The sequence below is a fragment of the Camelus ferus genome, chromosome 23 (assembly GCF_009834535.1).
Source record: "Camelus ferus isolate YT-003-E chromosome 23, BCGSAC_Cfer_1.0, whole genome shotgun sequence".
NCBI classification, from domain to species: Eukaryota; Metazoa; Chordata; class Mammalia; order Artiodactyla; family Camelidae; genus Camelus; species Camelus ferus.
Genome location: NC_045718.1, coordinates 12,892,132 through 12,912,888, shown reverse-complemented (window position 1 = coordinate 12,912,888; position 20,757 = coordinate 12,892,132). Strand labels below are relative to the sequence as shown.

The 20,757-nt window shown below is 49.5% G+C and overlaps 1 protein-coding gene across 1 annotated transcript; it reads right to left on the bottom strand.

Annotated features, from left to right (window-relative positions):
• Positions 1-9,527: 9,527 nt before the first annotated feature.
• TIMM17A (translocase of inner mitochondrial membrane 17A) lies at positions 9,528-19,562 on the bottom strand. Its single transcript, XM_032466907.1, has 6 exons — positions 19,485-19,562; positions 17,042-17,141; positions 16,849-16,912; positions 13,318-13,446; positions 12,522-12,632; positions 9,528-10,614 (listed from the first exon to the last, which is right to left on the bottom strand). The coding sequence occupies exons 1-6, from the start codon at positions 19,508-19,510 to the stop codon at positions 10,529-10,531; spliced, it is 516 nt and encodes a 171-aa protein (XP_032322798.1). The 5' UTR covers positions 19,511-19,562; the 3' UTR covers positions 9,528-10,528.
• Positions 19,563-20,757: the final 1,195 nt, after the last annotated feature.

Here is a 20,757-nt window from a genome sequence, read left to right as displayed (position 1 = left end):
CATAAAGTCAACGTTATTTTTTTTTTTTAACTTACTGGCTAGCAAAATCCCCAAACTTTGGAAAACCACTTTTCAGACATTCAATGCATCTACCTTCAAGTTACCCATTCCCTACACACCAGCTGCTGTGCTGGGTGCTGGGGATACAGCCTAAGCACGCCTGCCACAGTGCCTGTCCCAGCGGTGCTCACAGGCCAACTCACACTTCAATTTACAGAAGGAACAAAGGTCATGACAATTCCACGTGCTGTGCTATGACCTGGGAAGAGCAGGGTGCCTCAGGAAGGCGAGGGGACATGGGGCCTGATCTGTCCAGTGTGTATCGCCTAGAGGAAGAGGGCCCTTTATCTTTGGCTGCAGAGCAAAACATCTGTGGAGCTATGACGTTTGTCCTTCTAGCATTAACTTATCCCTGGGAATACAAGTGGCTACCTCCAGCCCCCTCAGTGCTGCTTCCCCTGTAGATGGCACCCTAACAACTCACGCACAGCAGAGACAGTCAGGAAAGCCTTCTGAGACAGCCTACCTCTCCCCCAAACGGCTTTCATTATTTATTTCCCTTTGAACGCTTAGAATGCCAGCATATCTTGGATTTTGAAATAATGGCCTTCTGGAATTGATGAAAGCATGATTCTAAAGATTTAAAAGTCAAACGAATTGCAAGCAAAAATACAAAGATAAACCATACAGACATGTTTTGGTTAAACTGAGAAGGCCAAGACAAAGATCTTAAGACTAGCCAAATTAAAAGCAGGTTACTTATAAAAGAATGACAGAGGGGAGGGTACAGCTCAGTGGTAGAGTGCATGCTTAGCATACATGATGTCCTGGGTTCAATCCCCAGTACCTCCCTTAAAATAAAGAAAAAAAACCTAACTACACCACCTCCCAAAGAAATTAACACAACATGATAAACCAACTATATACTTCAATTTAAAAAAAAAAACTTTTTTTAAATGACAACTGGAAATTGGACCAACAGCAGACCTCTCAATAGCAACGATCAAAGCCAGAAGGCATTTTCTTAAAAACAAAAAACAAAAACTGAAAAAAATCTGTCAACTTAGAATTGTATACCCAACTAAACTATTATTCAAGAATGAAGGCAAATAGATTTTTAGATAACAAAATTCAGTGTTTAGCAATAGTAGACTCCCACTAAAGGAATTCTAAAGGAATTATACTTCAAGAAAAATGATCACAGAAGGAATGAGATGCAAAAAGGAACAGTGAGCAAAGAAAAGTGGGAAATTTTAAATACTGTATAAAACACCAATAGTAATATATTAAAGTTTGCATGAGGGAATCAGGATAAAATGAAAATATTAGACTAAACGTACATAAGAAGGGGGGTAATTGAAGTTCTAAGCTCCTTGGATTAGTAGACAAAGAGTAGATTTAGGGATAAATGTGAGATTTTTTTCTTAGGTATGTGTATTCAGATTCTAAAGAAAACCACTTGAAGAATATAAAACGGTTATAACTCACAAACCAACAAATGGGAAACTATGTAGTATAAAAAAAAAAATCAAGGAAGAAAAGAAAACAAACTGGCTACGTTAGTAGTTACCCAGGCTGGGGGAGTTACCTAAACACAGGCTCAAAATACAGAAAACAAAAACTAGAATTACAAGGGAAAATGGGCAAATCTGCAACACAGTGAGAGACTCTGCATACCTCCCCCGCAACTAAGAGCTCAGACAAGTTATGCAGACATGAGATCTGCACAAAAGTGTTACAGCCTTGACCTAATCAACACACAACAAATTCTGCACCTAACAGTTAGAGGAAACACACAAAACTAACCATAGACAAGCCACGAAAACTCTCAACAAATGAAAGAATCAATTCCTTTGACCACAGTACAATTGCGTTAAAGCCAACGCTGGGAGAAGTGCTCCACAGATCACACGCATTCCTGCACATCCTGCGAAGCGAGGAGCTGACTACCCTTTGCTCTGGACTCTGTTGGAGGATGCTTCTACAGAGAACAACTCTGAAGGACAGACGGTGACTTCCTCTGGAGCAAAGGCTGAGTTTGCTTATCAGAGCGATTCTCAACCAGCGGTGGCTCTGCCCGCTAGCAGATACTTGACGGTGTCTGGAGACACATGTAGGGGTTACAACTGAGAGAGGAGGTGCCTCTGGCATCCAGGGGCAGAGGCCAGGCGTGCTGCAGCCCACAATGCACAGGACAGGTCCCCACAACTGACTGCCCAGCCCCAGATGTCTGCAGCGGCAAGGCTGATAAACGCTGGCTTACAACCTTAGCCGGCAGAGTAGTGTCCCCCTTTGGAACCAAGGAGCGTCACGTTTACTGTCTAGGACAATGAAGGTGACTCTCTCCCTCAAGGCAGAAAGCAGGGATGCTACTGCCCACTGCACATGCTCCAGGTGCCCTGAGCTCAAGGTTCCTCTTCCACAGTGCCATTCACTCAACATGCAGGTGTCCTACTCTGTAAGAGAAGTTCTTGAGGCAGAAGAATGTATCAGAGAAGAACTTGGGTCTCTGAAGTAACAGATTCCTCGAAATGGAATCAATATAGGTAAAATGAAATTAACCTTTTTATTTTTAATTGCTCCAAGACAGAGGTGGCAACTTTTTTTCCCTCTAAAGGACAAATATTTTGGGCGTTGTATGCCCTGTGGTCTCCGCTGCAAGCACTTAACTCTGCTTATGGGATGAGTGCTGCCATCACCAGGCGTGGAGTCAGGACTGGCTGTGCATCAGGGAAGCTCTGTTTGTGGACACTGGGATTTTAATTCCATGTAATGTTCACGTGTCATAAAGTCTTCTTCGTCTTTTGATTTTTTCAACCATTAGAAAAATTTTAAATCCATTCTTCACTCACAGGCCATAAAAAAGAGGTGGCAGGGTGAGTTTGGCTGCTGGCTGACTTCCGCTGTAAGACAACCTCTGGCACAAAGTGGAAGCAGCAGCAGTGCGCCGCGTCCACAGGAGGCAGGACGTGCCTGGGTCACAGCAGCAACAGGGCGAGGAGGAGCTGGGGAGAGACCTGCAGTGAGGTCCTTACCCATGTGGCGTGACATATTATTATCTTACGATAAACTCCAGTTATAGATGTATCTTGTAAATCCCAGCTCAACCATGAAAAACCTTTTTAAATAAGTAAAAATAAGAAGTTAATAATGAGATTAAATAGGATCTTTAAAACTGTTTGGTTAACCCAGATGAGGCAGAAAAAGAATAAAAGAAAAAACAGCAATAAATAGAAAACAGCTCACATGGGTCAACATGAAGAACCTAATATTTGCATTACAGGGGTCCCAGAAAGGGAAAAGAGAGGAAACCTGAGAAAATATTTGGAGAGATAATCACCAAAAACTTCCCCAACCTGGGAAAGGAAACAATCACCCAAGTCCAGGAAGTGCAGAGTTCCACACAGGATCAACCCAAAGAGGAGCACACCCAGGCACATAGTCATCAAACTGACAACAATTAAGGGTAAGGATAAAACATTACAACTAGCAAGAGAAAAGCAACAAATAACATACAAGGGAACTCTCATAAGGTTTCAGCTGACTTTTCAGCATAAACTCTACAGGCCAGAAGGGATGGCACAACATACTTAAAGTGATGCAAGGGGGAAACTTACAACCAAGAACACTCTATCCAGCAAGGCTCTCGCTCAGATTTGATGGAGAAATCAAAAGCTTCACAGATTAACAAAACCTAAAAGATTTCAGCACCACCAAACCAGCTTTACAGCAAATGTTAAAGAAACTTCTCTAGTCACCAAACCGTAAGAAAAAAGATTAAAAAAAAAAAAAAACCTACAAAATTGCTTTGTTGGTGAGGGAGAGCGTAGCTCAGTGGTAGAGTACGTGCCTAGCGTGCACAAGGACCTGGGTTCAATCCCCAGCACCTCCATTCAAATCAATCAGTCAATCTAATCCCCACTGCCCCGTGCCAAAAAAAAAAAAAGGATTGCTTTGGCAGTTCAGGGTCTTTTATGGTTCCATGTAAATTGTGGAATTGTTTGTTCCAGTTCTGTGAAAAAAGTCATGAGTACTTTGACAGAGGTTGCACTGGATCTGTAGATTGCTTTGGGTAGTACGGCCATTTTAATAATGTTGATTCTTCCAATCCAAGAACACAAGATCAATTTCCTTCATCAATGGTTTACAGTTTTCAGAGCATAGGTAATCTCCTTGGTTAAGTTTATTTCTAGGTATTTTGTTGTTTTTGATGCAATGGAAATGTTTATGCCAGTTATAAAACTCAGGTATTTGAAGTGAAGAAAAAAAAAGTGAATGAAGGGCTGCAAATGGCAAAATAGCCTTCTTTTTTATGGGTGAGTTGTATTCCATTGCACATGTATGCTGCATCTTTTTTACCCATTCATCTATTGATGTGCACTCAGGATGCTCCCACGTCTTGGCGATTGTAAATAGTGCTGCTATTAATAGCACAGTGGATGTATCTTTTTGAATTAATGCTTTTGTTTTTCTCTGATATATGCCCAGGAGTGGAACTGCTGGGTCACATGGTGCTTCTATTTTTAGGCTTTTGAGAAACCTCCATATTGTTTTCCATGGTGGCTGCACCAATTTGCATTCCTACCAACAGCGTACAAGGGTTCCCTTTTCTCCACATCCTCGCCAACATTTGTTATTTGTGTTCTTTTTGATGCTGGCCATTCTGACAGGCGTGAGACCGTGTCTCATTGTGATTTTGATTTGCATTTTCCTGGTATTAGTGATGTTGAGCAACTTTTCATGTTCCTGTTGGCCATCTGCATTCCCTCTTTTGGAAAAATGTCTATTCAGTTCTTCTGCCCATATGTTAAATGGGTTGTTTGTTTGCTTTTTAATTGAAGTACAGTTGATTTAAAATGTTGTATTACTTTCTGGAGGATTAAGAGGTACAAACTATCAGGTATAAAATAAGTTACAAGGATGTGTTGTACCACATGGGGAAGATAGCCAATACTTTATAATAACTACAAACAGAGTATAACCTTTAAAAATTGTGAATCATTATATTGTATACCTGTAACATATAATATTGTATATCAACAGTACTTCAATTAAAAAAATGATATTGTAAAATAAATACATAAAAAGCTAAAGTTCTAAACTGTTCTTAGAAACAATGAATAGTACATATATGTAAATTTTTAAAAATATGTACAGTATATTGTATATCTGTATTTACATGAAATACATTATATATATGCAGTCAAATTGTATCAGTGTTACCTAATAAAATTGAAAAGTGCAAAAAAGAAAACAGCTTACAAGAGAATACATTTAAATCCACAAATATCAATAATCACATTAAATGTGAATCGCAAAAATACAACAGTCAGAGGTAAGAGATTGTTATAGTAACAGAGAAAGGCACCAACTATACATTGTCTACAAAAAACTTTAAACATAAAGACATAAGTTAAAATAAAAGAAGGAAAAAAGATATAAAACTAAGCAAACACTAAGCAAAACAAAGTTGGAGTAGCTATATTAATATCAAAGAAAACTTCAGAGTAAGAAATATTATAAAAGATAAAGAGGGATTTCATATAATGGTAAAGGGGTCAATTCCCCCAAAATGTACAATCCTAAATGTGTTATTTCACTTACAACAGAGCTTCAAGTCATGAGGCAAAAACGGATAGAACTGAAAGGGAAAATAGCCAAATCCACAATTACAGCTGGAGATTCCACACGTGTCTCTCGATAAGAGAACAAGTGGACAGAAAATCAATACAGATACAGAAGGTCTGAACAATGCTACCGACCAACCAGACCTAACTGGCATTTATCAAACAATATCAGAACACGTTTTCCTCAAGTTCACATGGAACATTCACCAAACAGGCCATATTCTGGGCCACAAAACAAACCTGCACTGAAAAGCAAATTTGCTTTTCACAGAGTCATGGCTCAGCAATTCTGAAATTACCCTAAACAAATAAGTAAATTATTGTAGATAATGAGAACAAGGCTTCTTACAGTTACAAACAAGGAGAGAGAGCTACTGCCGAGCCTGGGCTGCTGGATGGGAGCTGGAGGGGCTCGTGGTTTTTGTCCTATACACACGTGGACAGACCCAGGAATGAACACAGAAGTGCATGTGCGCGGTTAGTACGTTACATGCCTTCCCACTGGATGGGACGAGCAGCAGTGACACCCCTGTAGGAATGAGTACAGTTAACACCCAGATTTGGATTTCTAAACACTATTCTCTAGTAGAAGGAACTAGGGCTCCTTGGAGAAGAGACTGACTCCAGGGCTGGGGCAAGAAACACAGAAGATGAGCTGGAGCATCTTGTGATACTGGGAAATAATGAAGTAGTAAAAGAATAAAAAACAGTAACAAAAAGTATGCTAAAAGGGCCTCAGAGCTAACCTAAGAGTCCCCAGTGGCCACAGTTAGAACCACCCGGGCAAACAAGCAGCAACAGAGCTGGATTACAGCCCCAAATAACTCGAGCACCAGCGAGTCCACGCCGACATGGACACGCAGCTGAGTAAACAAGTGAGAGAGAGGCCAGAGAGGACAACTCTCCCCTACAGCAAACTCCAACTAACACAGGTAGAGGGAATGAGAAAACAGGAAATCACCACTAGAACTCCAGTGCCAAAATCAGTGGGCAAAAGGGTAAGCAAAAAACATATTTGCATAATTTCAAAGTATCTCCCCTCGGATATTAATTACAAAAATGGAAAATAGTAATTTTACGGTGGATAAAGCCTGCAGACATGACCGGAATCAAGTGTTCAAGGTCACCCTCACCAGCAACGGTTCACACAGACACCATCTGCCCTGGCCTGAAGAGGGGGCACACAGAGGGGGGCCCACCACCCGAGAACACACAACTTTAGGAGAAAATAGCAGACAAACCTAAACTGAGGGTGTCTTCAAAAGAGCCATCTCTACTTCTCACCAGAATCAAGGCCACAAACAAGGGAAGGCTGAGGACTGCCCAGATGGGAGGGGACAGGACGACCCTGAGACATGGGACAGCGTGCTGGACCCCAAAACAGACAAGGGACGTTATGGGGAAGAGCAGGGTCCAAACGCAGCCTGTGGCTCAGCTGAGGGGAGCATGTGCACAAGGCAGCCGTGCTGGCTGCGCTCTGCCTACGCGAGCGCACGGTAGCGGGCGGGGAGGCTGCGTGGAAGGTGTTCTGAACTCTATTTTTGCAGTTTTTCTGTAAAGCTCAGATTATCTCAAATTAAAACGATGAATTAAAAACACAAGGAAATACATGGGAGTGATAAGCACCAAATTCAGGGGGGCAGTTAATTGTTGAGGGGAGGCTGGTGCATGAGACTGGGGAGCTGTACAAAGAAGGCCCCAACTCCGGGAGGAGGGTTCACTCCTTGTGGTGTGTGGACGGTACATGGATTTTCAAAAATTACATGTGTATGCCTGAATGTATTTCTTTAAAAAGCTTCAGACTTTCAAACTGGGCACAGACACATCTGCATATAGGAATCTGGTCACCTGCCCGATGTTTACGGAGTACCTGTCACAAAACGAGGGTCCTCCCTGCCTCTCCTGTGTTGGCTGCACAGGGTCTACACCACAGCTGCTCAGCAGCAGCAAGACGGCAGCACGGCCACGGCAAGCGGGTGTGGCCAGGGTCCAGGAGGATGCCCCTCAGCCCGCTGCCCCGGAGACGGAGCAGATTTAGACAGAGTTCTGAACCCAGCCCGCCACGGGGTGGAGCTGTGACCGCGGTGTCACGATCCGCAGACTTTCCACACATGAAACAGACGCACTTCCAGCAGCAGGTGCAGCTGAACCCCCTCGTCTTCCAGCCCTGGCTCAGAAGTTCATGATCACGTGCCGGTTTCACACAAAGCATCAGAATCCACGGGAAAAAGGGGAGAAACAGACGGGACCTTCCTGATGGGCATTTCAACCTTCAGGTGAGGAACTAACTCCACCATTCCACAAAGGGGCTGAGGGAAGCCTCCTTCCTGTCTGCTTGTTTCTGCAGACATTTATTTTGGTAATTAGAACAATTTGGTTATTTCACATTTTATTCTGGGCTCGAGCATACCAGAATTTGTTTTAGAATATTTATTAAACATTTCAAATCACTATTTTAAGATATTTATTAGAATTTACCTACCTTTCTATTATTTGCTAAACTTAAAACCATATCCTATAAAGCTCATCAGTGAGTGTCGTAAACTTTCAGTTTCCTCAAGAAGTGGGGGGACAGATGGATACGCACGTGGCGACACGAGCGCCATGCACAGCCGCCAGGAGCATCCATGGAGCCCACTGCGAGCCTCAGCTTTACAGGCTGATACTCTCATTGGGAAACTGGGTACAAAGGGGAGGGCAGAGAAAACAGATGAGCACCAGCCCCACACAACGTGCCCTTGCTGGGCTGAGCATGACCCCAGGACCGGGAGGGGACGAGTGGGGACCTCAGACCCAGGAATGGGGACCTCAGACCCAGGAATGTGCCCGCAAAATACAGGGTGGGGGGAGACCTCAGACCCAGGAATGTGCCCGCAAAATACAGAGGGCAGGCAGATGGGGGGCCTGAACACCTGTGCCAGGACAACGGTGCTTGGTCTCCCGTTTACCTCCCTCCTCCAGCGCCACACGGGGCGCGTCAGGTGGTTTGAGCACTGCCTTCAGAACAAGCTGTAGCAGCAAGGTGGACAGACAGCTCTTCGCAGGGCAGAGCCTCTCCCGAGGAGAAGGGGGCATCTTTTATCCACCACACAGAAGGGCAGCCAGCAGCCTCGGGGTCAACTGGAAAGGCCTTAGGGATTTCCACCTGCTGTCCTGCATAGGGTAGAATTAAATGTCAACCTCTTCAAAAAGAACTGATTCTCCGTCTTTTTCCAGGCCACCCCTAATTCAGAAAATTCGTCTGCAGCCGAGGATTGCTTCCGGTACGCTAAGCTGAAGACACTCAAGAGTTAACCGATGAAATGGCAAAATCATGCCACCATCACATGTACACTCCCCGCAGAGTCAGAATTCACAAGAAAGCAACTTAACTTTCCAAAGCAATACAGCACTTAGGAGAACAAATTGAGGAGGCCTTAAGAAATATAAAGCATTTTCTCTGCAGTTCAACATACCCTCAGCCTTGAACTGTTCTTCTGATGAACATCTTGTGTTTACGACTGGAAATTAAGAGCTCTGGGCTGGAAGGCAAATGCTGCAAACACACAAACGGCCAACAGGCACGGCGCCACTTGTCAAGGGGGCAACGCCGCCCCAACCACCATGCACAGCCTTGCCTGCGCTAGATGGCTATCTTTTTTTTTATGAAAATAACAGGTGTTGGCGAGGATGTGGAGAAACTGGGAACCCTGTGCACTGCTGGTGGGAATGTAAAATGGGGCAGCCGCTGTGGGAAAGTTTGGTGGTTCCTCAAGAAGTTAAACAGAACTACCATTACTGGAAGTTACTGTCCAGCGGGAACTAAGTTTATGCCGGCGATGATCAGTCTTGGTTCACATGACGGTGATGGTTACAACACTGTGACTGCGTTTAAATTCCACTCAGCTGTACACTTACAAATGGTTAAAATTTTAAGTATTATTTTATGGATATTTTACCCCACACAAAGTAACCCAGCATTAGCAATTAAACGCTTACTGCGTGTCTGGCGTTGAGTGGAATGTCAGTGTGTGCTCACCACCCACGCGGCCTTGGTTCTCCGTCTCACACACAGGTGGGCGGGTAACAACAGCCTGCCTTCTGGAAGGCTGCAGGTCACTCCCAATACAATCAGCAAAACGGCCCATTCGGAAGTGCCAATTCGTCTTCCAGGCTCAACCAGACCCCAAATACCCCCTGGATGAAGAGCAGCTTCAGGGGACTTGCAGCTCATCAAAAACAGCCTGTGTTCCTTCCCAGGATGCAGTGAACACCACCCCCAGTGCTGCTGTGCCCCCTTGATCCTTCCCAGACAGAACGGGGTGCGCTGGAAGGAAGCTCTTTCCAGCCAGGTTTCAGAGGGTTCAGAGTCAAGACACAGCCATCCCGGAGGTAAAGAGCGCTGTCCTGATACCCAAAGCCAAGAGGACGCGTACCTGGCAGCGCCTGGTAGTGGCAGCCGCAGAGGCCGCCCCACCACTGCCCACCCGCCGTCGGCGGGGCCCACGTCCCGGGCAGTCTGCGGGGCTGGAGGGAGCGCTCCGCAGCTGAGCCTGAAAGAACCAGCCATCTCCAGGCGCTGTTTATTGTTTGACTAAGAGAGCAAGACCAGGCAGAGAAGCCCCGCGGAATGACAGTTTGCTGTGTGGTCCCTCGTCTTCTCGGCACGCGCCATGCTTCCACGAACGACGCTAGGCTGTCACTCTGATCACAAGCGCAATCCAAGTGTAAGTATGTGTGCTCTCCTTCCAGCTCCCACCCCCGCCCGTGCTCCTCTAAGTAGAAAAGGTGCTGGGTGTCTCTTCAGAGCCTCCATGGCCACAGCTCTCCCACCTGGGGCTTAAAACAGACTGCAGCTCGGTCTCCCCAGGTCCATTCTGAAACCGCCGCACGCTCCACGAAGGAGCCCCGGGAGCGAGGTCCTACTGATACTGCCGGTGGTCTCCGAAGGGCGAGGGCGGCAGCTGGGCTACAGGCCCCTGGGCAGCGTCTTCAGCAAAGACAGGACCTGTGGTGAAGGAGAACGGAGACACCACCTGGCTGTCATGTCGTTTACAAGAACCAGACCCCGGAGGGAGCGAATCAGTCAGCTCGACCGAAGCAGGTGCCACGTCAGAGCTGGGCCCGAATCCCTGCGCCTGGAGAGAGCCGCACCCTCAGCCCTGCCAGGGGTGGCAGGTGGGCTCATCAAGGCAGGAAGCAACGCTCAGGCTGCAGAGCAACTGCCAAACAAGCTGCAGGTCAGGGCTGGACGGAAGCGCCCGCCTGCCGTGTCCTCAGCAGCGATTTTAAATCTGCAGCGCAGGCGCTGCGTCTCAAGAGGACCCCGAGATGCACCTACATGACCAAGTCAGTGTGGACCGGGCTCTGACGCAGGGACAGCCCGCCCCGGCCTGCAGAGCAGGGGCCTCCGTGTTTCATCTCTGAACAAGGAGAAACTGCGGCTCCTTTGAAAAGACCTGAATGGGAGCAATCATGCCTTCCTCAGGGAAACGGAGGCAGACTGCAAGTATCTGGAAGGGACAAAGAGGGCTTTCCAGTGCTCCAGTCACGTCAGTTTTTACTATGAAAACAGCACCCGTTCATCACCGCCAGCCTGAGAAGACAGAGGGTGAAAAAGACAAAGCTACGGATAACCACTGTCGTCATTTAGACACAGTTGTGAGTGGTTTTCCTCACTGTTTAAGAACTTTCACGTGTAAGCTAATTTGAAAAACCTGATTAATTTTTCAAAGACCCCCCCCCCACCCCCCCAGGTTTTTGGAAACACATCTCCTGTCTAAGATAAAACACTTCTTTCCCTCTGAGGAAAAAAGCTTAAAGCAACTACACGAGGCTAAATCCCGTTAAGACAATGTGACCAAGATCTTGTTTTAGTTCTGAAAACATGGAGCTTTCCTGATGTCTTATGTGAAGTCTTTCCCACTAAAGGGTTAAACAAACCAAAAAGCCAAACGGAGAGTGGCCATCACGACAGGGCTAACACCCAAGTAACGACTGAGAAACAGGAACCCGGGGAACAGGCCCAGGGGCCTGCAGGTCACCGCACGGGCACCTGGCGAGTGGGGCCTGGGAACACCGTGCCCAGAACACACTGAACCTCTCACTCGGGGCCTCGGGAGGATCAAGTCAAACTGGGAGCCATGACCTACTCCTAACTCTAGGCTGAATCTTCTCCGAGCTCCAAAAATAACTCTCAGTGTGTCTCACTATTCCGCGTGTCCCCCCACAAACGCCAGGCCCTACTGTCCGACTGTGACCCTGTGTCTCCTGCTTCCTCCAAAGGCAAGGAACAGTCCTAAGCAGACAACCGGTGTTTTCTCAGTGACAAACTTCACACGCTAACCTCTGAGCAGATGCTCCAGGACCGTGTGTGACGGCCTGCGGGGAGAGGGCAACAGAAAATCCTCCAACAAAGTACATCACCAACTTCTCAGAAAGCTCTACCTTCCAACCCTGCGGTGACCCCTCACCACCAGCTGCCTTCTCCCTCGCTGCCCACTTTCTCCAAGGCGAGCAAAGCGACCAGACCACCTCCTCTGCTGCTGGGAAGCTGGTGCCACACCCGCTGCCCTGTGCCTGGGATGGGGCCCACACACGTGCGGGCATAAGCTGTCGCCTGCCTGCTGCCACTGTCACACCTCAAGGCCCTCTCCTCAAGCACCTCCAAAGTGATCAGCATGTCTCAGACGATAAAACTGAGAACACTAAGGAGAGGTCAAAGGCAATCCTCGGGCCGCAGCACTTGGGCTGCTGTGATTAAACACGGCTAACTGCACGCGCGCCCACCCCGTCTGACGGGCGCACGCCCGTGCTCAGTCCCTGCGCACTGATACACGAGGCAGACCTTCTCTTTACACGCCAGGAAGCCACGCCAGGACGCTCGAGCCGCGGCGCCGGGCAGAGGAGACTCACCACTGGGGAACTGCGCAGAGGCAAATCTCGTCAACAGGATGCCGGCTCCTTCGATCAGAGCGAGGAGAACGCCGCCCATCACGGCTGACCCGGCCATGGCCACTGGTCCATCTGGCACAGTGGTGACAGAGAGGTTACTTTGGCAGGAATCCAGTTTGATGTCAGGTGTAACAAAGGAAAGAGCTGTCTGGACAGCTCCCTGCCACTGCCCTCCCAAACCTCCCACTCGCTGGCCAAGACCTGGTCCCAGCCAGCTCACTGTCCACGTGGGCCACGTGCTACGGGGGCAGCCCCGCCATACACGTCTGCACTGCCGCCGCTGCTGTCGGGGCCGGTGCAGAGCTGAGCGGCCAGGACGCAGCCCCTCAGCCCACAGGGCCCAACACTCCGACTCCTGGGCCCTGTGCAGAGGAAGCATGCTGACCCCTGGCTGGCCTACTAAGCCCAGACGAATTCCGGGTTGCTCCAAAAGATGGCTCTAGGCTCTTTACTCAGAACAAGGCTATGTGGCCAGGACCCCATTAATTCCAGAGGCTGGAGAGGAAGCCCAGGCACAAAGGTGTGGTGAACCAGCCACGAACGTCAGCGCAGGGCGGGAAGCCGCACTGCTCCCTGGCCACGGGGGTTACGGTTGGAGCCCAAGCTCTCTGTTCGCAAACACGCCACATCCAGAGACCCTTTACAGCTCCCCCAGATCACACGCACTCACACTTTCCCAGACGATGCAACACTCAGTGTTACGCGTCATGGGTGTCACTAAACCAAGATGACCGTGTGTGTCGGCATGACTGCTTACTTCTGGCTGCCAGGATGGCCCCGGTCAGGGCACCACTGGTGATGGGGTTCCAGGGGTCTTCCTTCCCTCTGACTTGAACCATGCTGCAATCAATCATGGAGAAGAGACCGCCCCAAACTGCAAAACTACCTGTTTTATTTAAAAACAAAGTTTCATTTTTGTATCTTAGATTTAAAATGTTACAATCAAACATAAGTCTGGGGGGGAGGGTATAGCTAAAGTGGTAGAGCACATGCTTAGCATGCGTGAGGTCCTGGGTTTGATTCCTAGCACCTCTATTAAAAAATAGACAAATAAATAAACCTAATTACCTCCCTCCTAAAAATAATTTAACAAAAAAATTAAAACAAACAAAAACATAAGTTTAAATAACAATACACTGTAGTCTTAAAACCTCACACTCTTAAACAAACACATGCAGACAGGCCTGAACAAGCACTGAACAAAAGCCAGAATGCATGTGTCTTCAACGCAGCTGGGCTTGCGCTGCCCCGCTGGGAATCCGCAGTCCCCAAGCCAGGCCTGAGAGTCAGGGGCACACGCTCGCCCCCCAGAACCACGCGTCTGTTCAGAAGCCCCTCCTTCCTTCTCCCTCTCCTTCCTCAGAGCTCTACCTGCCCCGTTTTCCTTCTCTTCAGTTAAGAGCCGCAGAGCATCTGCTCCATGAAAACCACCAGCAGGAGCAGGAAAGCCAGCTGTTGTGGAACGTGTTACAGGTGGAAGCCAATACACGCTGACGCAAGTGAGGGGTACAAGCGACCAGAGTTGTGGGAAAACACGGGAATGGAGGGCACCTTTCCGCTCTCCTTTCTAGCCTTCATTCCTCAAGTATGAAACCTGCAACCACCCCAAATCAGGCTACTTTGCCTGTAAATGCTTCCTAAACAGTCACAATTTCATAAAATAACATCCACCCACACATACATACACTTAAGTACACGCAAAATCGAGAAAGACAACACCAAGATTTCATCACCGGCACCTCTGGTGACAGGTAACAGGTGACTTAATTTTGCTATGCTTTGCTTTATTTTCTAAATCTTCTCCACTGAACACACACGACGTGCACTACAGGAAGAGTTCTCGTGCGTGCCAGGACGAGGGAGAGGAGGAAGATGGCAGGGGAGCCCCAGGCACGCTGTTCCTTCCCCTCTGAAACCTCATGGCTGCCGGGCGTGTGCGTGAGGGCCACGCCCAGGTCTGAGCAAGACTGTCACCAGCGCTCCTCTCCAGCCGTCACGCTGGGGGTGAAATCTGGCTGATACAACCAGTTCAAATACGCATGAGCCTCCTTGTTTCTGTCCAGTGCTAGACATCACACACGACACGAAAGTAAAGCAGCCCTTTCTTCTGATCCAGCGGTTCTGCGCCCTGGGGGAGCAGTGGCGCCCAGGGAAGGGACGCTAGAATTTCCTGCTTCCTCAAGCAAGGCCCTCCCACTCCTTCGCAAGAGTCGGAAACCTCCACAGTCCCAAGCATGGCACGGGGTGAGCTACGGTGACGGACGAAGGTGGAAGGTGAGCCCACAGGAAGGACACTCAGGGCATGGAGCGTCCCTGTGTCCACGTGGATGGGTGGCCTGCCACCAGGTGCCACAGCCAAAGTGGGGCAAGAAGGAAGATGTTCATATGAAAAGAGAAGAATGGACCTGTGGGCTGGATCGACTTTAGAGGTTTATCAGTGTGAACTTGTGATTTCCAGTATGTACACATGTATGGATAAAACCTGTGCACGTATATGGACGGGGTTAGCGTGTGTTCACATACATACACGCACACATTCCTAAGCTCTGCTACAAAGAAGGCCTGGGAACTGCAACACCCAACAGTCACAATACACTCTGTGTCCAGACTTTGGCTTCTAAATACCACCCTCAACCGAAAGGAACCAGGGCTCCTTGGGGAAACGGCTGCCTCTACAGCTGGGCCGGGGCGGGGGTGGGGGGAGCACACAGGATGAGCCTGGAGCACCTCGTCCCAAGTGCAAGGAAGTGCCTGAAGAGTAAGGCAGACACATCAAAGCACCTCGTATTTCTGCTATGAGAATGTAAGACTTCTCAGGACACAATTATGACTTTGCATTTCCTGGGATCTTAACCGGAAGCTCAGCAAATGCTCATTGAACTAAACTGAAAATGCCATCCAGTGTTTTTAAAAGTCAAGACTTCATAAAGATCACTCAGTGGTTTCCTTAAAAAGGCCGATTCCCAGGATTTGAAATGAATGGTCCCAGCTCACCGGCACTGTGACATACTCTCCCTCCATTCCACCCCAATTGTTGTTTTAAACAAACCTTTAATTTTAGACTAGTTTTGGAGTTACAGACAAGCTGTGAAGACGGCAGAGTTCCCGAAACACCCCACAGCCTGTTCCCCACACGGAGCATCTGACTTGAGTGCTGTGCCCCTGTCTCAACTGACGGCCCAACACTGACCCGCTGCTCCCGAAGTACACACTCACTCACACTCACTCCGATCTCCTCGGTCCCAGGGCCTCACTACATTCAGTCCTCTGGGCTCCGTAGGCTCTTCATGCCTGTTAGTCACCTGATTGTTTTCTTAGTCACTGAAAATGCTTGTGACAGATGTGTCCTCTCAAAAGCCTGCAAAACCCACAGGACCACCGCCTACGTGGAGGCTTGGGATTTGGCATGGACTCTGACAGCACGTAGCATCCCCGAACAACACAGCAACCGTTAAGACACAGGAAAACTGGTCACACTGACTTTCCAGGCTATGCAATCACTACAGAGCGAAGACCATCACTTCAACCCTCAGCTTCCTCGCTGGAAGATGGCGAAATAACTACCTCTCATGTTGCTGAGGATGAAGTCCAATATCCTGTGAAAGCCTCAGCAGAGTGCTGGGCGCACAGCCTGCACTCAATGAACATTCGATACTAGCTACTCTCTGCTAAAAACAACAACCACTTCTTCCGACGCACAGACTCACTCAGAAGAACTGAAAGCACCACGTCGTTACCACGCGGTACACATGGTCTCTTCAGCCTGACGGTACCTTTACAGGCGAAGACAACCTCCAGGCTTTCTCACCATCTCTTCTCCCAGCTTCTGAATAACCAAGTTCAAACAGCGGGAGGAACACAGCCTTCTCCGCTGTGGCACCGACCTCGGCATCGTGTCCAAAGCCAGCCTTACAGCCCCTCTCTCACAAACCTCAGCCCTTCAGCTCATTCTCCTCGGCGTGACGCAGCCCCGAAGCTACCACCTCTGACTCTCACAAACCCGAGCTGTAGGCACACTGTCTGCCTTCTGGATTAAGAGGGAAAAACAAAACACCACCGAGCGTTTGAAGGACAGACTTATTTTCAGTAGGATGCAACAATTCAGGTTAACCTTCCAAGGAAATCATAAATCAAGGCCCTTCAGAGATGTTAAGCTGTGACAAGCTTTTATTTAGGCCAAAGTAAAATGTCTAAGTGGTATAATCTTAAAAAGGAAAAAAACAGAACTTCATCTTCCAAAAAATGGGAAAGAAATTGTCTGGAGTACAAATGGAAAAACTCTACTTACCTCCCAGCTGCGGGGCCCTTGTTTTAACAGCTGTCAAACTCCCTCGTAGTCTGTGGTTTACTCCCTATAAGGAAACCAAAGAAAACTAAAATATATTAGAAATATAGTACATCTCCAACCCAGTGATGGGGCCTGAGTGATGAGCAAACCTAGGTTTCGAGAGATGACAACATGGGACCCTTCAGCCACTTACCACCGGAGAATTGCGAAAGCCTTTGAGTGCCTGAAAGATACCACCACCTATGGTTCCCATTGTAAAGGCTCCACCGCAGTCGTCCACGATTCGCCAGGGACTAGTGGGGGAAGAACAAGAAGGCTGTATTTCTCATTTATGAACCATAAGACCCTCTCTGCTAACCCAGCAGGGACACAACAGATTCCACGGCAGGGCCCACCACAGCCAGGAACATCTGAACACATTCTGTCTATTCGGCCGAAGCCACCTAAGCGAGAGGGAATGGAACTGGCTTTAGGTCCTGCCTGTTTACAGCACTTTATTCACTCGCTCAGCTGCTGGTGTATCTATTCTGAGTCCCACACTGCCCCAAAGCAAATAAATAAGCATGTGGAAAATTACACTATCATCAGCGATGGGGATCCAGCCTCCTGGGGAGGAAGGTAAACTCTCCCGCTGCAGCAAAATTGGAAGCCGAGACCAAAGACCGAAGATTCAACAGGTGCAGAGCATTTGCAGCTGCAGTTTGTATGATACATTTAGCACATCGTATTCTCTAATACCCATTAATCAGAGGTGAAACTCGTAAACTCAGCTTCCAACGCAGCACCCTAACTTATGCGGCTCAGTGAAATCTGGGTAAGCTCATTAGAACAGAACTGCTGTCCTAGCAGTGTGGCTTATAAAAGTCTGTGAATAGCTAAATTCATCTTCAGCTCACTGTGAATAAACATTTCTTCTGGTCTCAAGGGTCAAGCCTGTGGGCAACCCAGCTGCTCAAGTAACTTGTGAGCTCAGCGCATCGTTGCCACTGGAGACCCTGAACGAGTAGTTTCTGACTTTGCCAAACAGAATGCAAAACGCTGAATGAAGCCAAAACACCTTGTCCCTTCCAAGCGTAAGACAAGTCGGGAGCTTGTGAAGAACCACAGCCTCACGCAGAGGCTCCTACTGTCAGCCTGCTTCTGCCGTCCTAAAAGCAGAATCAGCAACACCTGGGAGCTTGTTAAACTGCACTCCTGGGAGGTCCCACCCAGAACCTACTAAATCCGTTCACTATTTAACACGGTCCACAGGTGACTTGATTTCACTGTAGAAGTTTGAGAAGCAGTGCCTTGAGAGCTTTTTCTTACAGAATCCCTCATCCTTTACCTTTGGAAAAGAGTATTCCTGTCTCCTCTCCGTTTTACAGATGAACAGAGGCTCAGTAACCTGCCCAAGGGCACACGGGTAATGACTAGTAGAGCCAATTTAAATACACATCTAGTACTCCAAAGCCCCCAGATTCTTTTCACTACATCCTACAGACTAAGGCTTTTGAAGAGAAAACATAACTGAAAGGTGTTTAGGACAATTACGTACCTATGACGCATTAAAGGCTGGAGGAAAGGAAAGCACTGAGGAAGCTACTGTACAAGACATTAAGGAGGCCAGGTAAGGTCCTAACAGGAAGTGAAAGGCGGGAGTGCGGAAGAATTCAGACTGCATGTGGGGTTGGGGTGGGGGTGCAGAGGGAGGGGAAAGACGCTTGGATGACTTCAGAAACGGGTGGCCCACAAGATCCAAGTAGTTCTGAGCACACAACAGACAACCGATGGTACTGCTTCAGGACTAAGAGAAAGCGAAGGGGCACTTAATACGTTAGGAGATGAAAATTTACGTTTCTCGTAACATCTTTAACCCAAATAACTTCCCCTGCTGCTGAGCTGTGTCATGACATACCCGAGAGCAGTCGGCAACAGTGCACAGGGTCCTGCATACCTGCGCACCACCCAGGAAGGGGTCACTACCTCTGGAGAAGGTAATTTTAAGGAGCTGGGAGCCCTGAAACATACGCTGCGTCTCATTTCGAGGGGCGGGGGCAGCACAAAGCAGGCAACGTGGTTAGTGCTGGCAAGGCAATAACGCAAAGCCCTGGCCCTTCCGCACAGCTTGAGGGCACCGTGGCGCGCGCTGACGGGGAACACCGGTGACGACCCCGGTGACGAGAGCTGGTTTTGCCTCGTGCCCCCAGAGGGAGTACGCGCCTGACCCCGTGGTGCCCTCATTCCTGGGGCCCCGTGCGGGCGCAGAGCCCCCCATCCCCCGGTAAACGCGGAACGACGGGCTCGCGTCCGCGGTCAGCGGGCGCGCTACTCCCTCCGCACTCCCGTAACGCCTGCCCACCGGAGCGCCCCAGCACCGCACGCCGTCCTCTCGGGCCAGCTTCCCTCCCCCACGCGGGGCGAGTCAGGGTGGGCGGCGGGCGGAGGGGCTGCTCCCGACCCGTCGGGCTGCAGGGCACAGCCGAGCCCGGGCGCCCTCCATCCGCCGCAAGGTCACCGCGCGGCCCCGTCCGAGGAGCCGGCCGCTCAGGCCTGCGTGCTCTCTGCCCCAGAGCCTGAGACTGAGGGCGCCCTGCGCCTGGGAGGCCGGGCGGGGACGGAGGCCGGGCGGCGGGCAGAGGGTCGGGCAGGCTCACCAGGGCTCGCGCGCGTACTCCTCCATCTTGACTCCGCGGCGCCAGCGATGCCGGGCGGGCGGGCGGGCGGGGCGGGGCCTGGCCCGGCGGCGGAAGTGATCCCGAGAGGAGGGCGTTACACTGAGGGGATTGGCTCGCCGCCTCCTCCCGTAGCCAATGGGAGCCGGGATCCGGGGCGGCGGGGCGGGTGCTCCAGGCGGTGGGCGGGGCTCGGGCGGCGGGGCGGGGTTTGGGGGTTGCTCCAGGCGGAGGGCGGGGCTCCGCCGGGTCCTGGGTCCTCCGCGTGCGCGCGGCGGGGCCGAGCGGGAAGCCCAGGTGCGGCGAGGTTCACCTGACTGGAGATGCCGAGTCCACACAAACGTGGAGTCACTCGGCTGGGGTTCCCCGAAGCTCTCGAACTCGTTTCTTTGTTGAGTACTTGGCTGTCGAGTGTGAATTAACGCTGCCTACTTCGTCCTGGGCGGAGCTCCTTTAGGACGGCCCGTGCCTGAGTCCTTAGTCTCGGCCCGCAGTGCAGTGGGTGTGCCGTCCGTGCTTGTGAACTTCTGGGGTGCCGTGACCCCTGGGGGCCCTCGACGTGGGGGACAGCGACGACGGAGCCTCTTCCAGGCCTCACTCCACCCCAGGACCCGAGGCTGTCCAGCTCAGAGAACAGGAGACCCCCGGCCCCTTCGGTTTACCGTCAGCAAAACCTCGTCGTGTGAGAGCTGCTGCAGGAGCTCTCCTCCACCCTGCGCTCCTGACACTGACTTTAAAATGCAAACGTATGTATTTCTTCGCACACATCATCGTATTTAATGTATGTAGTAACGCCATAACCCTGTGCAGCATTTTTTTTCTCTAGGTGGGTACTTTTAAGAACCTCAGTTTCCATCTCCTAAGGTTCAGAGAGGTTAAATGCCTTGCTTGAGGTCACACATCTCAGATTTGAGCCCATGTCATTCGACTCCAGAGGCCATGGCCTTATCTGCCACACTATACTGCCACCCTATATTCCTGAAAATGTGACTTTCCTGGGGTCATTCAGCCCAGATGAGAGCCACCCTGAGCATAAGTTAAACTGGTGCTGCTTCCCTGTGCTTACACACAGCACACAGTTTGGCCAGAGCTTGGGTCTCTTTTCTTTACTTCCTTCCTCTCCCCATCCATCTCGCACAGGAGTGCTGGTTTTTCTCTGAGGACCAGGCCATCCCATAATCCCCTGATACTCAGGATTAACTTGTCTCCGGGGGAAGTGGATTCCAAGCTTGGATAACCATTGCCCCCCACAGAG